The 23,261-nt window shown below is 42.1% G+C and overlaps 1 protein-coding gene across 1 annotated transcript in view; it reads left to right on the top strand.

Moving 5' to 3' along the window:
• Positions 1-23,261, top strand: part of PPEF1 (protein phosphatase with EF-hand domain 1) — a 340,599-nt gene that overhangs the window by 263,943 nt on the left and 53,395 nt on the right. The window contains 3 exon segments of the mRNA XM_085622647.1: positions 5,458-5,643; positions 10,676-10,818; positions 22,144-22,250. Of these exon segments, the coding sequence (XP_085478773.1) occupies positions 5,458-5,643; positions 10,676-10,818; positions 22,144-22,250 (436 nt within the window).

Below are 23,261 nucleotides of genomic sequence, written 5' to 3'. Positions count from 1 at the left end.
TGTCCATAGATGGATACCAGGAAATGTATGATACAGCAGAAAAAAATAAATAAGTACGGAAGACCGTCAGGCATGCCCGAAATTTGGTGTAGAGCCAGAACATCGAGTAAAAAATATTGAGTTTCACAAATATCAAGTCATTAATATTGTGGTTCAGAAATGTCGACAGCAAGAATATTGTGGTCAAGAATATCGACTTAAGGTAAGTAATATCGATTTTAAAAATATCTAAGTGTTTAATATCGTTTGCGAAAATAAAGTTGTTAAAAATATTGATTTTTTTGTTAATGTTATGTATTTTAGGATATATTTCATATCTAGGTGTTGTATGTTTTTTTGTATAAGAATTGTTTGTATTTTTAATGTATTTGTTAAATTGTTAGTAGTTATTAATTTCTTTTTTACTTTTGCGTTTTTAGTTCCGAAGTGGGTTGTGGGTTTATAGGGGCATAGGGTGGGAAGTCATTTAATTATATTAAATGTATTGATTATTTTTTATTGATTAATATTTGTTTAATTGAGATGTTATAGTGTTAAATGTGTAAAGTAATTTATTGTTAATTAATTAATAATTTGTGGTTAATTAATTTTAATTAATTCATTGGTAATTAAATATGGTAATTGTGTAATTAATTTTAGGTGTATGTTGTGGTGTTTATACGTGGAAAGGGTGGAGTGTAAATTATTTTTAATTGATGAATTAATAATTTGATGTTAATTAATTTTAATTAATTTATTGGTAAATAATTATGGTAATTGTGTAATTAATTTTAGGTGTGGGTTGTGGTGCTTATAGGAGGAAAGGGTATATATATAATATATAGTTGTTAATGTTAATTATTTGATATTTATTTTGAGTAATTTTGTATTTTTGTGTGTGTTGTTTTTACTTTAAAGGGGTAAAGGGTGGGAATTAAATACATTTTAATTTCTTTATTATTTAGATGGAAAATGTGGTACATGAAGGTGAACTTGCAGTGGGGGAGCCTCTGGATGCGAGGCAATGGATCAAAACGTGCCTAGAGGGAGCTCTCTTGATGTCGGGCTGCAACTTGGGAGAGAGGAGGTGTGCACATCGGGGGTGCAACACTCCTTGGTAGAAATGGAAGCTCCGCAAGATGTGGAGGATGGATCAAAAGCGGGTGTGCCGTGGAGTGTAGAAAGAGCATGGAGGGATTATATAAAAGATGTCCAGTGTCTGGGGTGGGCTGGTGGCGGGTATGCCGGCCAACTCCGAATCACGAGTAGCAGGACAGTGAGACACTGGGGCCAAACGATTTCCATTGCCTCTCATCCAGAGGCTCCCCCACTGCAAGTTCACCTTCATGTACCACATTTTCCATCTAAATACGGAGGCCATATCTGATCCCTATTCGGCCCAGTGACCGCACCGGTCCTTGACATAGCCACATAGCCCTGAAGAGTCACGGGAAAATCTTCCATTTGTGACGAAACACCTGTCGGCTGGTTGTTTCTTTGTAGTTGCTCTAAATAATACTTTTAAACGAACACTCTGGTGCCAACCACTGGAATTGGTACTATACGACACATTTCTAGTGCGATATCCTCATAACGAGTGCCCAGGACTTTGTTTCTCATATAAGAGACATGCCCACTGCAGAAAAAACTGTAACAGAAGCCATAAGGACGGCCAACAACTCCCAACAACTGGCTGGAGTCAGCAGAACCCTTGGAGAGCTTAATAAATAAAAAAAAATGGTTAGACGTGCTAAAGTTAATAGGAGTCAACGGGGCGACCAGCCAGGATACTTAGTCAATAAGGACATTATCTGACACCATTCTATCAAGCCTCCTGCATATATGCCCAGGTGCGAGAATCAAGGCGTGGATCCCTTCTGCATCTGATCCACAAGAAAGGGAACATACAGGACCCTGTAAATTACAATCTTATATCCTTAATTGAAGTAGAGGCCAAGGCATAAGCAAGTATCATTCTAAAAGATCTAGAAAGCTGTGGAGAGAAAGAAAACGTGATTCCTTATTACCAAACTGGAATCAGACAAAAAGCCTCGACTCTAAATATTATTGTTGCCCTATCATACCTGGCTTCCTGTGCAAAAATATATTTTCAGGGTCCACTTTACGTCTGCTTTGTGGATTATTCAACAGCATTTGATGGGGTGGACAACCAAATACTATGGAAGTACCTGGATGAGTGGGGAATTCCCTAAAATCTGCTTAAAGCAATTATGTCACTCTACACAGACACCTGAGTGTGAGTTAAATTGGGCCAAGGTATTAAGACCGCCACAAAAATTGCCACAAACACGGGGATACAACTGAGCTGGTTTCTCGCCCCCCTGCTGTTTAAAATATACACTGCTGATCTAAGGACAATGCAAAAGAGGGCCAAGTAATTCCTGCTCAGAATAGGGTGATATAAGATCCTGTTCCTACAATACGCACACGATCTAGCAATTTTAGATCACACAAAAATAAGCTTACAATGGTCTCTCGATGAGTTGCATTAATACAACGCGAGCAACAAATTGGGGCAAACGCTAGTGAAACAAAAGTGATGATATTCGGGAAACTAAAGGGGAAAGCAAAAAGAGTGTGGAAATTAGACCTTGTGGAGATCAACTGCACCACGTCTTATAACTAACTGGGAATGAAGGAAACCTCAACTCCATCTGAGCATATTGGGAAAAAAAGCTTGCAACCTTATATTCGCAATATATGACAACTAAACACAAAGCTACATAGCTCAACAGCTGAAGCTATAATAAGAGTGATATTAGTCAAACTGATGCCAACTATTTGTTACAGGCTGCAAGCGTTCCCATTGAAAATGGCAGCGTTACTGGACAAGACGCAGTGCATTGCTTATAGATGAGCATTTCAGGTACCATAATGCATCTGACGAGCACAGAATTTGGGGGCATATTTACAAGGGCTTTATCGCCGCTTTTTTGGCTGATAAAACCAGCGCCCTATTTACAAGAGGGTGCTAACATGCATAATCGCATGTTAGCACCCTTTTTCCCAACGCCTCACTTTGCATCTCCAATGAGATGCAAACTGGGCGTTACTGGGCATACCCAAGATGGACTACCTTGCAAATATCGCTGATGTTTACATTGCGATATTTACAAGGCAGCCCACATGATTTTAGCACACATTAGATTTTGGTGAAAACGTCAGTTTTCGCCAAAACCTAACGTCTGCTAAACTCCTGACTTAGCCATCCCTAACACAGGGGGCGGATTATGCTGATACGACCCTGTGGGTCGTATCAGCAAGGTTATTGCCCTTTTGCAGGGAACATCGCTGGAAAACCAGTGATGTTCCCTGCAAAAGGGCGATAACCTCGCTATCTCTGGAATTTTTATCGCCCTGGAGTAACGCGTTGTTAATAACGAGCTACCAGGGCGATAAATACAGGAGATAGCCTGCGATAATATAATTATCGCTAAGCACGACCAGCGATAATTATCGCTGTCCGTTGTTAATATGCCCCTTGGATTGCAAAAACAAGATCTAGCCTGCAAGGCACAGTTTCTCGGATATTACTGTCATATTATACATGCTTAGGAGGGGTCATTAAAGATGGCATTACAAGAGATTTTTAACGTCCCAGACAACGATTAGGAAGGTAGTTGAACAAAGTCAGCACAGACTCAGGACTGAGTTTAGACTTTCTATGAACAAGCAGCCTTTCGTTTATTGCCCTAAAAGAAATAATATAAAAACAAGCTATTGCGAATTCCAGTACATCTAACAAACACAAAGAGATTTCTACCATCCTATGAATCCCCTCACACGCAGCACTATCTGAAAATGCGTGCCAGGATTTTTGGATCACCAGATGATGAATTGCTACAAACTGGAACAATAGACCCAGCATTAACCCAAACTGCAGATTTTGCACATACAATAAAGAATAGTTCACACATTTACTATTATGCTGTCCGGACTTCGGATTCACCCGCCGCACTCTATTAAAACCTGAGGGCCTCATTTATGAAAAGTGACGCATCGCTGCGTGAAAACAACAATGCGTCACTTTTCATTGCGCCCTCCTTGCGACACCAATGATGCATCATATTTACAATATGACGCATGATGTCGCAAGGAGTGACAGATGCGTCAGAATTTCTGACGGATCTTTTGGCGCAAAAGTGACGCATTGCTGAGGTGTGTCATAAAAGTGATGCAACTCCAGAAATGTGTCCTTTCACATGGGGCAAGCCCCATGTGAAAGGGCCTGCGTCAGTCTTACGCCTGCTGTGAGGCAGGCGTAAGATATTGACGCATTTGCCTCCTAGAAGTGGCGCAATGAAATCTCGTAGATTTCACTGCGTCACTTCTACGTGGCTTACTTGCGTCGGAACGCCCACCCTGCATACATTATACCTGACGCAGGTATAGTGTGGCGCAGGGGTTTACAAAGTGACGCATCTACCTAGATGCGTCACTTTGTAAATATGACGCATCATGGTGCATCTTTCACGCTGCTAGTGCGTCACAAAAAGTGACGCACCGGCGGCGCAAAAGTGACGCAAGGGCTTATAAATAAGCCCCATTGTTTTTATTGCATGGAGTACACACCTGCAAAGATGCATTATTTAACACATCAGACATAACGGCCATGGCAAGATATGGGACATTTTTCAATATAATGTTGTAAACTTTTGAAGCCTAGAATCAACCAAGGTAGCTTGGAGAACTTTATTACCTCCATTCTTTTTTCAATGAAGAATCAAAAGACAGTAGAAACACTCTAATAATAATATGCAAAGTCTTGCCAAGATTGGTTTTAACATTGATATAATACGAACCATAGAAGCAGAGCTGTAAATTTTGAATTAAACGTGTTATTTTTATTTATAGGGTTTCCTTTTTTGTAATGATTTTAATTAATCATGTACAATAAAATGATTTAGTCATTCATTGATTCATTCACATTTCAGACACTTTAAAGTGGTTTGACTTAAATCTTTGTTTCGTCTATTGTTATACACATACATGTTTGGCAACCCTGTATTCTTCATTGATTATCTCTGCACTGTTAAGCTTTTCAAACATATCCATTAAAGACCCATGCATCTCGATTTCTCTGCTTCTCTATCCACCTCTGAAGTAATTTGTTTACATTCTTTAAAATTTAGGCTCAAACGTTTTAGGAGACCAAAGTTTAAAAAAGTGATTCCCCTTTAAAAATGGGCCATTCATTTGTGAGCATCCCATTTCCAATGTACACAGGAAGTTTGCTGACATTTTTAAAATCAGGACTTTGTCGATCTAACCACAATCCAATCAGGTTCCAGTATCCATTCCATTTAAGCACCAACCATGGCCATTTCTTAACACAATAAGCATCATACACAGCACAAGTGAGATACATACTGTTTCGTAGGAAGTCTGTTCTGCTGAAAGATATTTTGCTTACTGTTTCTCTTCCTATGATAACAGGAGACAATGTTCTCTCTCTAGGTGATAGATATCCTTTGGAGTGATCCGAGAAACCAAAATGGCTGCTCACCAAAAAGCTTTCGAGGAGGGGGTTGCTACTTTGGGCCAGATGTTACAGCAAAAATACTTGACAAGCACAATCTGAAGATGCTCATCAGGTCTCATGAGTGCAAACAGGAAGGTTATGAGCTATGTCATGATGGGAAGGTAGGAGAATTCCCCTTAGAACTTATTATGTTTGTAAAATGTATTGTATTGTTGTGGAGAGCCTAGTATATCAGCTCAGCATCTCACACACACTTATGAGCAGCATTTTAAGAGTGGTCTATTAGGAGCAAATGTTCCTCTGAGCTCATGTTTATTTATGCTTTAATGAGCTGTTCATGAAAGTCCACCATGTTAAAAGACATTTCTGATGTCTCTCATGGCCTGTGTAATCTTCTCTAACTGGATGTGAATGTGTTTCCTTTAATTTCCATCTCCTCTATTTTTGCTTATGAATTGGGCCTGGTGGCTTCTTGGTTTCTGGACACAATTCCTGGCGTCCTACTCCCTTGTGTACCATTTGTCAACACAGCAAGTGTCAGACCAAGATATAGACGATCCATCTTATAACTCATTCCAGAATTGAGAAATGACTGGTGGGATTAAGCAGCTAGGGCTCTCCCCCGACCTATGAATGTGTAGCTCCATAGCAGCATGCAAAATGATACATTGAGTTAATTGAGATGTGGAAAACTAGAATTGACAATTTGAAACAAGTGACGCAGAAAAGGCCTTTGTCTCACTGGTCAGTCAGCTATCGCATCATTGCATCCCAGCTCTGACTTCATCTCACCTTGGCTGATGAAATGCTGTCCAGCAGCAGTAACTTTAGAAGAACACTGCAAAACATTTTCTGTGATGGAGTGGATACCAACTACCAGCTGGAAGGTGGCGATAGGTCGATCTCCCGGGCATTCATGTTTGCCTAGTCTCAGGTCTCAAGAGCAGCTGGAGCTGTTTTCATACCTACCTTCTCTTTCCATGCAGTACAAACCTAGAAAGGGATTTCTGTGATTAGATTGCTTCAACTCCACTTTGTGCAGTTTATTAACCCATTTCAAAGACAATTACATCTGATTTGGATTGCTACTTAAACCAATGCAGTCTAAAATGTTGGTACATGTGCACAAAGATTTCACATTCTGAATGAAGCTGGACTTAGTATTCAGGAGACAACAATTGCTAAATTCAACTACTAATCATGACCTCGACTGAAAACACTATTCGCAGTTCCATGTAACTTCCACATTCTTGCTGTCTCTTTGTACTTCAGGCTTTGTTTGCATTTAAGTCTTTATCTAGCAGTGCCTAAACGTTTCTAAAACTCACACTATTTAATCCGCAGTCTGTTTTAGATGATGTTCAACCAGTGACAATTCCTTTGAACTTCAAGTGACTAACACACACAATTCTGGCTTAAAGTATAACTCGCAGCACCAAACGGGAGTGCATTGGAGCCTTTATACCTATCGATGCCTAATCTTCCCAACATAAACACTCTGTTGAGAAGATGTTTGATGGATGCTTGAAAAGGTTTAGGCTTATTTTCATTTCTCGCATTGCATCTTTTTATACTGATCAGCAGTTTGGCACTTTGACTGCTCGATATTTCATTCAACTGCAAGAGTTTACCTCAGGTTTATGGCTGAAAGGTCATAGGATTGACTGTGCTTGGTCAGAGCATGGATTAGAACATCCTGAATCAAAATTGGTGAACTAAGGGTAGGTTTGAAACATATAATGGGAAAACAGGCTAACGTATCTAAATCCGCACAAGAAAGGGGTATGCAGTTCCTTTTGAAGAAAGATACGGAGTGTGCGGTTGGTTATGAACTGAGGAATCAGCTTTGGGAGTCTGATTGCTTAGGAGCAAGAGCCATCACAAAAGTGTGTCATGCTTCATCATAGGGCGTGCTGCTCGTCGGCCCGGCGCTGCAATGCCCAACGGGTCTCCCGCAAGGAGGTTCTTTGACAGCAACCTTCAAGACCTCTCTCAATCTCTACCACCACCTGCTGAGGGCAACAAAGAAGACAGCCCTTGCCGCACATTGAAACAAGCGCCAACAACTGCAAATAAGTTTTCAACATCATTAAGAAATTCTCCAACCCGGCTGCCAGAGAAAACAACATCACCCCCTCATAGTAGCTGTGGGACAACCTCACCCACTTCTTCTTCAACAAGATCTCAACCATATACAAAATCTTCGAGCCCCAACGCAAACCTACGGACTTCCTTGACAGATGCGCCACCACCATGACTGACACGAAACACTCACTAACCACCTGGAACATCCTCTCCACCCAGGACACCACTTCCACCATGAAATCCATCTACTCAGGAGCTCCCACAGACCCATGCCCGCACCGCATCTTCAACCTCGGAAACCAAAGGGTCGACCAAGAACTCACCACCCTACTCACCACCGCAACATTTCCTGATGCCTGGAAACACATCGAAGTCAGACCACTACTCAAAAAACCCTCCTGCAACACCAGCAAACTCAAAAACTACCGGCTAATCTCCCTGCTTCCTTTCCCAGCAAAGGCACTTGAAATGATCATCCATAATCAACTCATGACACACCTGGAGCAGAACCAGCCACTCGACGCCTCCCAATCCAGCTTCAGCAGCAATCACAGCACTAAAACCTCCATGATCACAGCCACTGACGACATCCAAACCCTCCTCGACAGAGGAGGAACAGCAACTTTGATCCTCCATGACCTCTTGGCAGCTTTTGACACCGTATCCCACAACACACTCATTGAAAGACTACACCACATTGGCATTCAAGGGGACATGCTCGGATGAATCACCTCCTTCCTCACCAGAAGAAACCAGAGGATCCATCTCACACCTTTCACCTCTGAACCCAAGGAGATCACCTGGATGTCCCCCACGCTCTTCAATGCATATAGGACCCCGCTGTCTAACATCAGATCTCACGGTCTAAACATAATTTCCTACCCAGACGACATCCAACTCATCCTCTCACTCACTGACAACTCCACTACCACCTGAACCAATTTCCACAGATGCATGACAACAACGCCGACTGATGAAGAATGCCTGCCTGCAGCTGAACACAGACAAGACGGAAGTCCTGATCCCTCCAAACACGCCAAACACCTCAGAATCATCATTGACAAAAAAGTCACTGCGAATTCACAGATCACTGCCATCTCCTCCACCTGCTTCTTTACTCTGCGCATGCTATGTAAGATCTTCAAGAGGCTAACCCTACACACAAGTCTCACCGTGACACAAGCCCTCATCACCAGCCAACTGGACTACGGCAATGCCGTCTATGTAGGAATCGCCACACACCTTCTACAGGGACTTCAAACCATACAGAACACCGCAGCCAGACTCATCCTCGGCCTTCCCCGACTAACTCACATCACACCCCACCTCAGGAAACTCTACTGGCTCCCCTCACAGAAGAGATACCAATTCAAGCTTCTGACCCACCCACACAAGGCTCTACACAACCAAGGACCTGCTTACAGTAATCACCACCTGAACCTCCACTATCCATCGAGAAGATTATGCTCTGCCTCCCTTTCATTTGCTCATACTCCCCGCATCTACCAAAGCAGAAGTGAAGGACGTTCCTTCGACCACATTGCAGCAAAGACCCAGAACAGCCTCCCCACTCTCTTCCGGACCATCCCCTCACTTCCGGAATTCCGAATCGCCTTCAAGACCTGCCTGTTCGAATAAGCCTCCAGGGCCTACAAACACCTGGATATCCTATCAGGTGATCAGTAAATCCCAATTGATTGATTGAGAACAAGAGTGAGCAGATTCTGAGATTCTGTATGTATCATTTTCAAAGCTGTTCTTTGAATACTGGAAGTGTAGGGCTTTCCCAACAGAAAAATCTTAGACTCCACTATTAGAAAATTGAACCCCAGACATCAATACTTTCTTGAATTTCTTGTGTGGCTTTTGTAAATAGGTGAAATCAAAATCACAAACCAGGATTACCCATAGAGCGACAAACAAACAAAAATATTTGGCTATCATGCTTTAACTCTATAAAAGTATTTGGCTTCAAAAGAATACACACCTAATAAAAATGAAAGTAAACGCAGCCCTGGAAGACTGATCCCAATGCTGATGGAGATTAATTCCATGGGAAGCTATCATGCACAATCTAGATGTATTTGAGCCATGGACTAATGCTTCTCTTCATCTTTCTTTTGCACATTTCAGTAAGTATTCTTTTCACTGCAGGATTATTGAGATCAAGGTCAGCTTTACCAGCACTACAAAGTTATGGTCATAGATCTGAATGTAAATTATACCAGAAAAGAGATGAATTGAAGACAGAATAATTGCCAGCTATCCAGTATGGGTGTGTCTACCATATATTTTTTGAAGACCACTAAGGACCAAATTACTACTACGGCAATCCATAGGACCGCCGTAGTTGCAGTGGCGGACCAACAACCACTGCACTGCCGATCACCCGCAGTATTACAGCTGCGGCGGTCGGACCGCCACAAGACCACTGCAACCGCGAGGGAACCGCATGCCTTGGAAGTCCCACAGTGGTCTGAGGGCTGCAATATGCTTGCTGGTGCTCTGAGGCACTGACAGCATATTACGACTTTCCTCTTTGCCAGTGGTGTCATGGAGGGTCTTCCACCATCATACTGCTAGTGCTGAGGAAAGAAAGGGGGCCTACAGGGCCACAGCTGGCCCGTGCGTGGGGGTGCATGCAGGGGGTCACATGGTGTGCCCGCTTGTCTTTCTGCTCCCCCAGTTCCAGGACAGCATGGACTCTGCAGTCCATGCAGTTCCGGAACGCATTGTGGCTGGCCTACGGCGCTGCCTTTCTAAGCCTCGCCTATGAGCCTTTAAAAGGCAGTGCTGTGGGCCAGCCACTGCAGGAGCGCCTGCGTAATTTTAACTCATAATCCGGCGGACGGTGTGCGGACGGCTTTGGCGGTCTTGGAGTAGGGCGGCGCCGTGGCAACCCACTCCAGGACTCCCAAACTCGTAATCAGGCCCTAAATGTTTATAAAAATTAAGAATATATAAGAATATAGAAAATTATTAAGAACTTTTAAATGTATTCATAAATACACATTTTGCAGTGTTCCCTGTTACTCCTCCTAGCTAAGACTGTACTCAGAATAATATGTAATATGTAATGAATATATGTTTTTTCTTCTTAAAACACAGGTTGTCACAATTTTCTCTGCCTCCAACTACTATGAAGAAGGAAGCAACAGAGGGGCTTACCTAAAACTGGGTCCTGATCTGGTGCCTCGTTTTGTGCCGTATCAAGTCAGTAAATGTACACGGAAACTGACTCTTCAGCAGAGGTGAGAAGTAGCAGTAGAAATGTAATATTTCCGTAATGACTGTCTTAGTGTTACAGCAAACTCGTGACTTGACAAGGCGCAGAGTCCATCCACCGGCCTGAGCCTATGCCATTCTCAGCCAGCGTGGAATGATTCACCCAGGTGCCATGATGACTAGAAACAGTGTGATTTGATTTGAAAATTTGTATAGCGCTCGAATACCCGAGGGCGTCTAGGTGCTGATGCCAGAGAGAACAAAAGGCTGCCGATGAACACTATAATGAGAACTTTAGTTGGCGAAGAGCCAAGTTTTAAGCGACTTTCTGAAAGATAATAAAGTTGGACTGGTCTTTATGTCTGCCGGTAGCGAGTTTGGTGAGGGTTCGGCCAGAGCTTTCCTGGACCACTTGATAGCAGAGCCCCTCCTGATCATGCAGTAGATAACTCATGTAGCAGTGCGGTGCAACGTGCATCAAAAGATGGACAATGGTAGCTAGGCTTCAAAAGTGAGTACTGCCTCCTGTATCCACTCTTTAATGTACAGAAATCAGGTGGGAACACGAAGGGAACAGCTAATAACAGATCCCGCTACTTGTGCAGCCAGGCTGAGGTTTGTAGTAGATACAAACCATAAACCAATAGTGTGCACTCAGAAAATATAACACGTGACATATATATATATATATATATATATATATATATATATATATATATATATATATATATATATATATATATATATATAAATATAAGTCAGTCAGTATAAATTAATCAGAGATTGTTGCTGCAGTTCCAATCCGTTATTCATTCTTTACTCATCATTCCAGAAATAGAAAATATTCAATGGGTTTTGTTTCACTGAGAAACATTTTCAGGGTTAATATGCCAGGCAAAAATTATTTTCAAATTGTTCAAAACTGATTCTATTTTGTTAGTATTAGATTGTTTATTAGTAGTAGTGGGGAAGGGTATCGTACCAAGGTTAAGACAGAGTATGCTCCATGTAGTACCTTTTGTCACTCAAGCGAATACTGCTAGTGTACTATCAAATCCGAAGGATATCAGTTCTGAACAATACTTTATCAAAGAATTTTGAGCTGGGAAATGAGCCCTGCAGAAGTTTCTTGACAGAACGGAACATGGTGAATATTTTCTATGTCTGGAATGATGTGCGACGACCGGATTTTTCGCAATCTCTAAGACTTTAGTGATGTAACACTGATGGTAGTACCCTCTGAAAATTGTTCCAGCACCACTGACTTGTTGCATTCAAGGGAGAGGTGTGGTGCAGTGGCCAGGGCGGCTGACTCCAGAGCACGGGGCTCATGGTTCGATCCCCAGCTCCGGCGGCAGCTCAGCCCAGCACCATGTGACTCTGGGCAATAGCTCACTTAATCTTCCCGACGGCCCCCAGCACCTTGAGTCCCTCAAGGGTGATTGGTTCGCTCTTTACAAATACCGGGTTTGTTTGGAAATGACTCATGCCCATTCAGCAGAAGTGTGGTATGCAGTCGGTGGTGCATTTTGGAGCACGCTATCGCAACAGTGGCGGTGCGTGCATTGGGGGCGTTGGGGCGTAGCCCCCCCGCCCGTAGCTCCATCGGCGTTTCCAAACTTAAGTAAACTCAAGAAGCCGAGGGAGAACCAACTGACAATCATGTCAGTCAGCATGACGTCGGACCGCCACCCCTTCAGAGTCTGAAGGGGGTGGGCGGTCCGGCGTCATGTTGACTAACATGATTGTCAGACCAGGGGCCGGGCAACAGGCAGCAGCACAAGTGCGCATGAGTGGGGACGGAGGGCGAATTTTCACCCGTGCCCAGTCATGCGCACTTGTGTTTGCACTGGCTTGCGCATGCCCATTAGGAGCCCCTCGGTCTCCTAATGGGCAGGCGCTGGCTGAGAGGGGTTAGCAGGCCCCTCCAGTGCCGTTCGTGAAGGCGCCCAGGGGAGCAGTCGAGCAGAGGTCTGAGAGGTGGCGTGGACCGGCTGTGACTCAGGTAAGTTTTTTGCTTAATATATTTTATTCCCCCCCCCCCGTGCGCGACACCCCCCTCCCTCTCCCCACCCCCCCCCCCTGAGCCGCGACTGTGTGAGCAAACACTTGACAAGCAGACTGGGAAATGCCGCCATCTGAAACCCAAGCGCAGGGAAAAGGAGAAAGCACCGCACATATTAAAATCTGACTACAAACAAATCTGTTGAAACTACTGGAACTGGTAGTTCAATCTGTTTGTTATGCAGTGCAAATTAAACGCGGCGACACCTGTTTTTAGTTCATCTGATTATGCCGACTGTCTTCCTGTTACTGCTGTCATCCTAAAAACGCCTGCCATTTCCAAAAGAAAAGCTACAACATAACACAAAACACCCACTTAATTTTCAAATCTCCTCTCATATTAGACTCGTTATGGATTTTTACTCATATGCAAAATTACACCATCGTGGGTAGAGACTGCGTCAATAAAAGGATTTTAAGTTCAAATTCCATTTTTTTAACATTATTCACTGTAAATTGAGACATCTGTGTGTTTATGCCAGAGAGAGGTAAGACAAATGGCTGTTAATTGGGCGAGTTGCTCTAAAACTATATTGGTCCACACGAGTAGGTAAAAACTTTATTCGTGCAAATGCTCCATATATGATATTACTAGAAAATAGCACACTCCGCCAGAATGGTTATCGTGGCTGGGGGTGTTATTTCAGATCCGAGAGACTTGAATCCCCATGTAGGAAGGGATATCCTAGGGCAGTGGTATTATGAGCTCCCTACTTCAGCAGCTTAAGAAGGGGCTGCCACTGGATCTCATGGGCTGCTGAACCGTGCCCCAATAAAATATAGTTTTCCATGGCACTTTTCTGTCTGCAGATAAAATGCTCGTAAATAACACAAGTAGGAAGTTTTATGACAGAGGGGTGTGGGAGGTGGGCTGACATGCACAGCAAAGGAAACATAGAAGGAGAAAAGATGGGAATAGGGGAAAACACAGGAAGGGACAAATTGAAAAGATGCTGATGAGAAACAATGTTAGAAAGAAAAAGTAAGATGAGACAAATGATTAGTAGGTAGAAGGAGGAAAAAAAGAACGAGAGTAGAAAGGAAAGGTTAAAGAAAGTTAGGAAATAAGCAAGAAAGGGTGAAATGTAGGACAGAAGAGTGAAAGGAAGGATAGTTGAAAGACGATTGAGAGCTGAAGAATGGACAGATTGGGAAGACTGGAAGGGTGGAAGGAAGGATGGAAGGATAGCTAGATGCATATGTGGATATAGTGATGGGTAGATGTGTGGAAGGATGTATGTATAAAAGTGTGAAAGGGTGGATGAAGGGATGGTGGCTGAATGGATATGTGGGTAGAAAGATGAAGAGATTGTCAGATGAATAGACAGAAGGGTGAAAGAATGGATGGAAGGAGTATGAAGGGGTGAAGGCAAGGGTTCCTGCTTATTTACCTTTACTGCTCGTTGCGATTAAAGATTTGGTTCAAGAGGGGGATATTTTAATTTTCTAGCTATTTCCTTGTACTATGAGTTATGACACTGTATTCAAAATTAAATCCTAGTGTTTGTAAACCCCAAACACAAAAGTGCAAGAACCTGTAAACAACCATTTGCACTACATTTTTAGACTTTGCACCGTAATCTGAAGGAGGCTCACAATGGCATATGTAGGTGGAAATTGGTGTGCAGGTCTATGCACTGTTAATTATTGGAAAGTATACTTCCCACATCCAGTGTTATTTGAAAATAAGGTGCACGTTGCTTTTTGCATAGTTCAGGATTTTTTTACTGACAGGGATGCATAGATTGCATGGTCCAATTTTTCCTCAAAATGTCTAGATTATACAGTTCACATCGGTGATGGTGCCAATTAGGTAACTTTTTATCTGCTTAGTTTAAGTCATGAAGGGCGTATGGTAGGTTGGTTACATTTGTCTCACTTTCTTGAGGTAATTGGACTAATTGTAAACTAACATTTCCACTAACAGTTGTAGAAATAACATTTACACCAAAGGACAGAGGAAAAAAACAAATTTTGACTCCAGTTTATTGAAATATTGATGCAACATAGCACTAGTGTAATCCATGTAAACTGAACATTTTGGTTTTAAATTGCTCCAGTGCAGTCTTTGTGATACAGCTGGATACCGTGTGTTTTCACCCAGGAATAAAGGGTCATGAACATTTTAAAAAGATTTGGTTGGTAGAACTTGTGCGTTACTGAAATGTCTTACTAAATGAAATAACAATTAATATTCGAGAATATATAAGGTTGAAAGCTCTTTTGGTGCTCTACAAATGCATTTCTATCTCGCACACAGCAATTATTCTTTGTTTGGCCACCAACTAGATACAGAAGTCATTTTAGCAGCAGAACAATTCACCAAAATAAAAGAGTTGTGGCGCTGAGCGAATAGTCAGGTTGGATTAAATCTCCAAGCACAGGAAATCGCCTCTCACATTCTGCTTGTTAATGTTCAGAGCTAATCCAGGTTAGAAATGCCACCGACTTCCAGCTGAGGCCTGCAGCTGTGAATATAAGGTACAGGGCAGATGTGCCCTTCCTTTCTTCCATTTAATGACTGCCGAGTGAAAGTTGAAAGTCAGAAACTTAAAGTCAAGAATTTAGAATATTGTGTAGTGCACAATAGAGTTTCCAACTAATCTGGTGTAGGCAACTGTATATTAATGGAAAATGCAAACTATAAGGTAGAATATAGCTTCTTTTTTTGCAGGTTTGTATAGCGCAACCTTGGCCCAAGGGTGTTAGAGGCATTACGGATTTTTTTAAAAGCACAGTTAATATGTGGTGTAAAAGCCACCGTCCCCCCCCCCCCCGCACCCTCCTTTTTCAGTTCGGGCTGGCTCGCTTCGCTTGCTGTACTAGGATATCATTTTTCGCCTCAGCACTTTAAAAATCCACCAGCCGCCACTGTATCGCAATTATATTACTAAAACTTTGTGCTATTGCACACCGTCATTTACAGACAGCTAATTTTCCATTGAAATGGCTGAAAGGCAGTTTTACTGATAAAACAAAGGATAAAGTGTGAAAATCGGTTTTCTGCACATATTTACCAATTGCATATCACTAGGAAAAGTGTCTTTATATATTTTGATCTCACTATAATCTTTGTTGCCATCACACTTCAGAATTATAAACAATTTTGCTTCATTTGTGCTTTTTGCTGTGCTGTTTCAAAGTAGATGGACTTGATGACAATTTCAAAGAAATCAGTCTGAATGGTCCATGGTGTGGGGATTGGCAGCCTGGGTGGAGGCACGGAGGCTGAGCAGGACTTGCTGGAATGCATGGGTGACAGGGGACTGTTTCCAGAGAAGAGGTGAGAGTGATGGGACAGGCAGAGGCAAAGTGGGGCATGGACCAGTTGGTCCAAAGATGGCACATGGTGTCAGTGGGTCAGTCTGATGAACCAGGTGATGTGCCTTCGAACTGGTAGAAGGTGCCAGAAAGAGTGTGTGGTGATCAGCCAGAGACCTGGGGGATTTCTCCTCTCCCCCTCCTTACTTGTTTTCCAGCGTTTTACCCCCCACTGGACAGAGTGAACTTCTAAAAAACTGTGCCTCCCACCCCTCCACATTGTGGTCTTGTGTACCCCCTTGTGGGGCTGACTTACCCGGCACCCACCTTGGACTGCTTTCTTGTCATTGAGAAGTAGGGTCTTGGAATACAGGAGACACCAGAACTCTTGGGGACTGTCTGTCCCAGCCGCATTGTGAATGAGTGGGTGCTGTGACCAAGGGAGGAGGAGCTACAACCCCTGCTGTAGAAAGAGACCACTCCCATTGTGAAGGATGCCAGAACTCTTGGGTGACTGTAAGTCCCAGCCTGCATTTTGCCTGGAGCAAGAGTATGACCAGAGGGAGGAGGAACTATACCCCCAGAGCTATAAAGCCCCCACGTTATTTCAATTTCTCAGGATGTGCGCTCGTAGCACCTGGGCCAAGGGTGGTCTAGTGTTCACCTATCACCTCTGGGCTGGGCCACTGCCTTGGTTTTACAACTTATGAGGTATTGGTGCTGCGCCACTATGTTTTTTTCTGCACAATTTTAAGTAAAATCCTCAGGAAATTATATTTTACCCTTAGACAGTCCTTCATTTTTAATGTTAAGGTATGCTTTGTTTTCTGACCACAACTGGTTTGATAATCTCCAGGATATTGTCTTTACCCTCTTTATGGTGTGCATTTTAGACACCGGACTAATTTCTGTGTGTGTTAAACTGGGCTCAGCTGACTTTTGACTTGGTTATTTGTTGCTCAGATAGGGAAGATTGACTTAGTCCTGCCCTTCACCAAATTACCAATTATGAGTATGTGTAAAATCAGAGCGAATGATTCCAACACGCCTAAGAATACAACAATTGATGGTTTTTTTGTGAGGGACCTGGATCTCATTTCAAAAGAAATTGAGCTAGCGGAACAACGCTTTTGCTTCCGGCTGATGAATCTGATTTACCTCTCGAAGCATCATGGCCGCCTACTCTCGATACAACTGCTTGTTCGCCCACAGGGGGTTAGCTGCTACTTTGCTATAGAATCTTCATTTCTCACTTACTTCTTCCTTCTCGCCTGCTGTGGACCCATGGGTGAAGTGAAAGAAGTGACTGCCTAATATTTGGGCCATAGAGGTCCAACACAGCTACCTCGATGCAATCTGACAATGATGGACAAAATATGCTGTATGCCACACTTGAACAAATTAAATGCTTTTGTTGAGTCATTATAGGCCAAAGTTATGGTAATATCATACAGTGGCTTTCGCCCTATTTATGAGCGATTAAAGGCAATAAAAGATCATCTTGTAAGGCATGGGACTAAGCATAGAGATGGTCCTGAAGTTATTGGGAGTCCCTCCAGTACTGGCCAGGGTGCATCTCAGATGTCTGTGGCATATCAAACACTTTTAGATAATAATGTAGGGTTCTCCCCAATGGACATGTGCGTCCCCCCTTCTACTAGCTTATCGTCCACTAGCTAGCCAAGGAGACAACCACTGCTGGTTAATTAATGGGGCTGAGAGGGCCATGTGCCATTCATGGGTAAACATTGATGCCATGGTCGACACCGTTACCCGTGACCCCGTCTGTCATCCATTCACCTCCGGCAGGCTACCCATATGTGATTGTTCTAGCTAATGTTCTGCAACTTGCCCATAATATAACAGAAGCTAGCAGGGGTCTGCTTCTGTTAATGCATGTCAACTGATTGTAGTGCACAACATAAGTGTAGGGGAGTCTAGTTATCCAGGAGTGAGAGGTGCTGTTGAGTGTAACATTGATTGCAACTCAATATACCAACAAACATATGGTCATACCTTTACACTATCCTCCACCCCTTCTATGCACAACCCTTTGAAAGCTTCATCTATCATCAGCTGGCATATAGCGGTGCTAAGATCCAAGTTGAATGATTTGTTTATATATGGGTTTGATTTGTGTATTTTTCTGGAGTCATTGGCCATGGAGTCTCTACACAGACACAGTTACAGACGTTTTTCAACCCTTGCTGTCCAGACACATTCTGGGAGAGTCGCTGAGGGCTTATTGGTTTGGTTGAAAATTACATTGTTATGCACTGTTAAAAAGTTGTTTGCAGGTTCTCCTCACTTAAAGAGTCTAGTAATAACATGTGAGTGTGAGAAGCCCCTTCTTATAGTAATATTCAATACAGAAGCACTAAGTTTTCACAGGAGTCAACCACTCTGCGACAACTTGATAATCTGTTATGTATGCATATTGATAGTTACTTTGTTATCATTGCAGGTGACTTCAATATAGTATTTGAACCCTCTTCCATTTTACAATCTCTGACCTGAGATGAGGACCATTGTTGGGGCATAGCAAATTTATTAGCCTATCCAAAGAAACGTTTTAGCAGATCTGCACTGCAATTAGTTGACCTAGCCTTCACTTGTGATCTACGCGCTTGCAAAGGTCAATCTAAGTCTGATAGAACTGGGCCCAAACGTTTCAGTGGGGGGTTATCAATGCAACATTGACTATATTTTATCAGATACAAGGGTTTGGAGAACAATAGTGACTTTATGGCCATCCAAAGACCTGAGATTGATCATGATCCCCTCATCTCGGTCACTGAGGGTTTGTTTGATTTTTGGTGACCTCATCTAAAAGTGGGACTGACTCTGTGTCATTAACAATCGAGGAACCATAAAATGGAATGCCATTTGTAATTCCCCTGTAGTTAACGCAACGATTTATGCTTTCGTATCTATCCATTAAGGCTTAATAGGAAACAACATGCAATCAGGGTTGATCATTGAAAGTCACAACATTCTGTTTTCGAAACTTAAAGTGTTTTTTCAAAAAGACTAGAAACTGGTCACCAGAGCACAGAGATCTCAGAAATGGTATACTCCAGCATGCAGGACTGCTAAGTCAGCACTCTTAAAAGCCATTAAGCTTGGAGAGAGGGCCAAACTTATTGAAGTAAGAGCCCAATTTAAACAAATTATACAATGCTGCAAAATCATATGGGGAACAGAGAGTTTGGGATCATCTGTTACACGCTCCCAAAGCGAATGGCTTCAGAACCTTGTGGCATATAGCCTCTCATGGTGGCCATCAAATAGTTATGAAACCAGAGATGAATATTTACCCAGGTGCGTGGGTCGATCATTTTAAATCTAGCTAATCTCCTTCGTTGTTGAATACTCTTATGCAAGATCAAGGTGAATGAACTCTTACTTTGCTTAAGAATGCCACTAACCATCCTATTACTTTTTCCTTGGGTGATACAGAGAAAGCAGTTACTTTCCAGAGACAAGGGAAGGCTCCGGGCTTCGATATGGTTCGACTGATTTATTTTGCTCAGAGCACAATGTCTGGGTCCCAGACATTAACACCATTTCTAATGCTATTGCAGCCGGTGTGTCAATTCCCCCTTTAAGAAATGGAACAGAGATTATTCCTGTCTTTTAAAAAGGTTGCCATAATGTTATGGCAAGCTACCATCCTACCAGTCTCTTGGACAAATCATTTTATAAGCAACTACTTGACTAGCTGACTGATTGGATCATGAATAATACTATACTGAGCCATCACAAAGCAGGATTTAGGAGGCAAACCTGAACTGTAGATCAGGTCTTTCGCTTTCTCATGACCAAATAGATGGCAGCGGGCATCGATTGGGGGAACCTCTGTGTCGCATTTGTTGATCTCCCGTCCCCCTTTGTCTTGGTCCCTTGAGCAAGACTATGGGAGGTCCTAGCCTCTATGGGAGTCCGACCAGATCTTCTAATATTAATTATACACCTTCATGAGGGAAATTATGCTCAGGTCATATAAGCCCACATAGCGAACTCACTGAAAAAAATTATGATTGAGAAGGGAATTTGCCAGGTCTGTGTCCTGGCTCAACATTGTTTCTGCTTTTCATAAGTAAGTCTGTGGAATTCCTGGTAGATTTGGAAAATGATTTTCCAATCTTTGGTGGTCAGAAGGTTCCGGCTTTAATATTCCCTGATAATACTCTTCTTATTTCTAAAACTCACAGGGGCTTACAAATCTTCTTACAAAGGTTTTCTTTATCTTGCGATACATATGGTTTAGAAATTCATCTTTAGAAGGCCAAATTTATGGCCATCAATCTGTCCAACACTTTCAGGGGGAATATAAGACTGGCTGAGAATGTGCTTGAGGGAGTCAAAGAATCTGACTATTGTGCAATCAGGTTGGCCGACTCCTTTTTGTGGAGGTCCCACATTTTAAGGAGTGCCCTTTTGATCAAGCTATACTTAGGTTCACTAAAAGGGTACCCTTTTGTTTTATTTCTCCTGTCATTGAAATCTATAAAGCCCAAGTCATAAATGCAGCTCTCTATGGTGCATTTCTATGAGGTCACTGTGACATCACAAAGTGAGGAGTAAATGAGAACCACTTCACAAGCTCCCTATTGATCTTAAGTCTCAACTACTTCTGTTAAGAATAGATCTTGCTCTGAAGCCAATCGCTGAGATTGCAACTCAAGACCAGCCTTAGTTTGGCTCCAGATCTGGTCAACAAAAGAGATGTTCCCATACAGAACCTAACTCAGTGACACCATCTGCCGTCCCGGGGCCTTTAGAATTTCGTCGCTGATTTACGTCAAGAGGTCTCTAATCCATGTAGGCTTGCTGGCATAATCCAGTCTTCATTAAGCCAGCATTATTTTTTATTGCAAAGAAGCGGCATTGGAGTCACATTATGGATCGCAATGAAACATCAGGCCCTTTTGGCAGCTGGTCATAGGCTTTCTTGCTTCATAAATGTGTGTTCAAGCAAGAGGAATTTTTAGATTACACCACCCCTTCTTTTGCTAGATCACTATATCTAAAATTCATATATGGTGTGATTTCAATGGCTACTTTTACATCTTTATGTGCGTCCCCTCTCCGTTAATTTAAATTGTGCAGTTTGTGGTTATTTAGAAGTATCAGAAAAGCATGTACTTTTGTCTTGTGCTGATTAATCAAAACCTAGGGCTAGATGAACTGTGCCCTTGTGTCTTTCATTGGGGATGTCTAGTCGTGTTAATGCACTCTGAATATGTAAAACTGATTTTACAATGCGTGTAGCCTCTGGCGAATCTAACTTTTTATGTGCAGCATGGCTTAAAATGCTCAAAATCCTAAACAAGGACATGACAATATCTGTTTATTGTAACCTTTGTATATACAGTTCTTAAATAAATGTGCCTATTTTAAATTTCAAGGTTTTATATTGTTTTTAAGTAACTTTGTATTTTGTTGATAGACTTATAGATGAAATCTGACAGTAAAGAAAGAACTGCTGCTATATTTTGAAATATTTGTACATTTATTTTACAGGTATTTAAATGTTGTTGTGTGTTAGGAAAAACTTACATCCTACAGCCTTTCCTTTAACACTCCCTGTACCACAGCAAGTTTATCAGATAGATGACTTTACAAAATCCTCTAACTTTGCAGTCAGAGAAAGAAAAGTAAACAGCAATCACCATCTTAACCGAATAAGCAGCATTTTGTCAGATGACATAGCCCGACATTTGATCTGTGTCTTTGAATCCACAGTAAATGTGACAAGATATAAACACAATTCAAAGGCATCTTCATTGATCATTCACCTTCTGAATTCCAGCATGGTTATTTTGAGGGTGCTGCAGCTGCCCTGCACCCCTACTTCCAACTCCTATGCAACTAGTTCACTTTTTAAAAATGAAAGGACAATGTTATATGTACAGGGAGGGGAAACTTAGAGCAACCAATGCATGAGAGTTCAATAGGAATAACTGATTATAACAGCTAAAAATGGCAACATTGACCCATTACTGTTTTTGTTTCCTTCTTAGATTGAGTGTAGCAGAAGGAGCTGCTCTGAGGTCTTTGAAAGAGAAACTGTACGCACACAGATCTGATCTCCTCACAGCTTTTCGGAAGTATGATGAGAAAGAGACAGGTAACACTGTTGCTAAGAACACAGTGATGGCTTTATTCTGACACAAATTGCTATTGTTTTCTCATTTGATATCATGAATTTATTTACAATGTATTCATTTGTACATTTGTTAGAAAAATATTTACACAGTAGCAATATGGAACGATCAAGATAATGTTTTTTGTTACCGAAACCATTCCTTGTCAGCCATCTCGGAGTGTATTAAATGAGCTTCAAATTTCCTAAATTATGGGCGGTGCTTGAGGGATGTCTAATTGCTTATACTTCCAAGTCTGGAAAGTATTTAATGCAAGGTAAGGCAGCAACCTTAAGTTGCCTTCACTTTGTGGTGCTAAAAAACAAGGAAAGGCCTGAATGATGGATGGACTTTTTCTTGGGGGATGGAGGACTTCCAGCAGCAAATTTGCATTGTACCTGGGACGCTGAACATCTAAACATCTTTACAGTGTTCATAAGTACTTCCCATTTCTCCTCCTTAACATGTAAATGATTCTCTATAGAAGTTGATTTTTATGCTACACAGCACCAAGAGCAGCAGCGTGAATAACAAAGGAAGTTAAAAAATTAGCATGAAGTGTGACTGAGCATCTATAGGGAGCGAGGCACTCAAGTTCCTCCTCCAGGTTTTATTTTTCTTCATGGATATTACAGTCCGTAGTAACTGGCACCAAAATTGGTGGGGAATGTTCAGGGGCGGGGTTTTGCTTGAGGCCTAATGGGACAACCACTTTAGATTGTCTCTTTTATGATCATCCAATTTTGTTACTGACTGTTTGCTCTCCCTAGAATTTCAGGTAGGATGGGGTGGGACTCATGGTTTTTCACCTGGCCTGGGCTTTTGGGAAAATTTTCCCCAATCATTTTCTTCTGTTCTGCTAGAGTATTTTGTTGTTTTAGGCCCGCCTGTATGGAATTGTAACATTTGCTGCTGGTTGGGTGAGAGAGTTGGATTTGATTACCTTTTGAGGTTAGGACTTTTTTTATTGGTTGAAGTATAAATTTGGTATTGTT

This window comes from Triturus cristatus, chromosome 8 (assembly GCF_964204655.1).
Source record: "Triturus cristatus chromosome 8, aTriCri1.1, whole genome shotgun sequence".
Taxonomy (NCBI): domain Eukaryota; kingdom Metazoa; phylum Chordata; class Amphibia; order Caudata; family Salamandridae; genus Triturus; species Triturus cristatus.
This window is presented reverse-complemented; position numbering and strand designations above follow the sequence as displayed.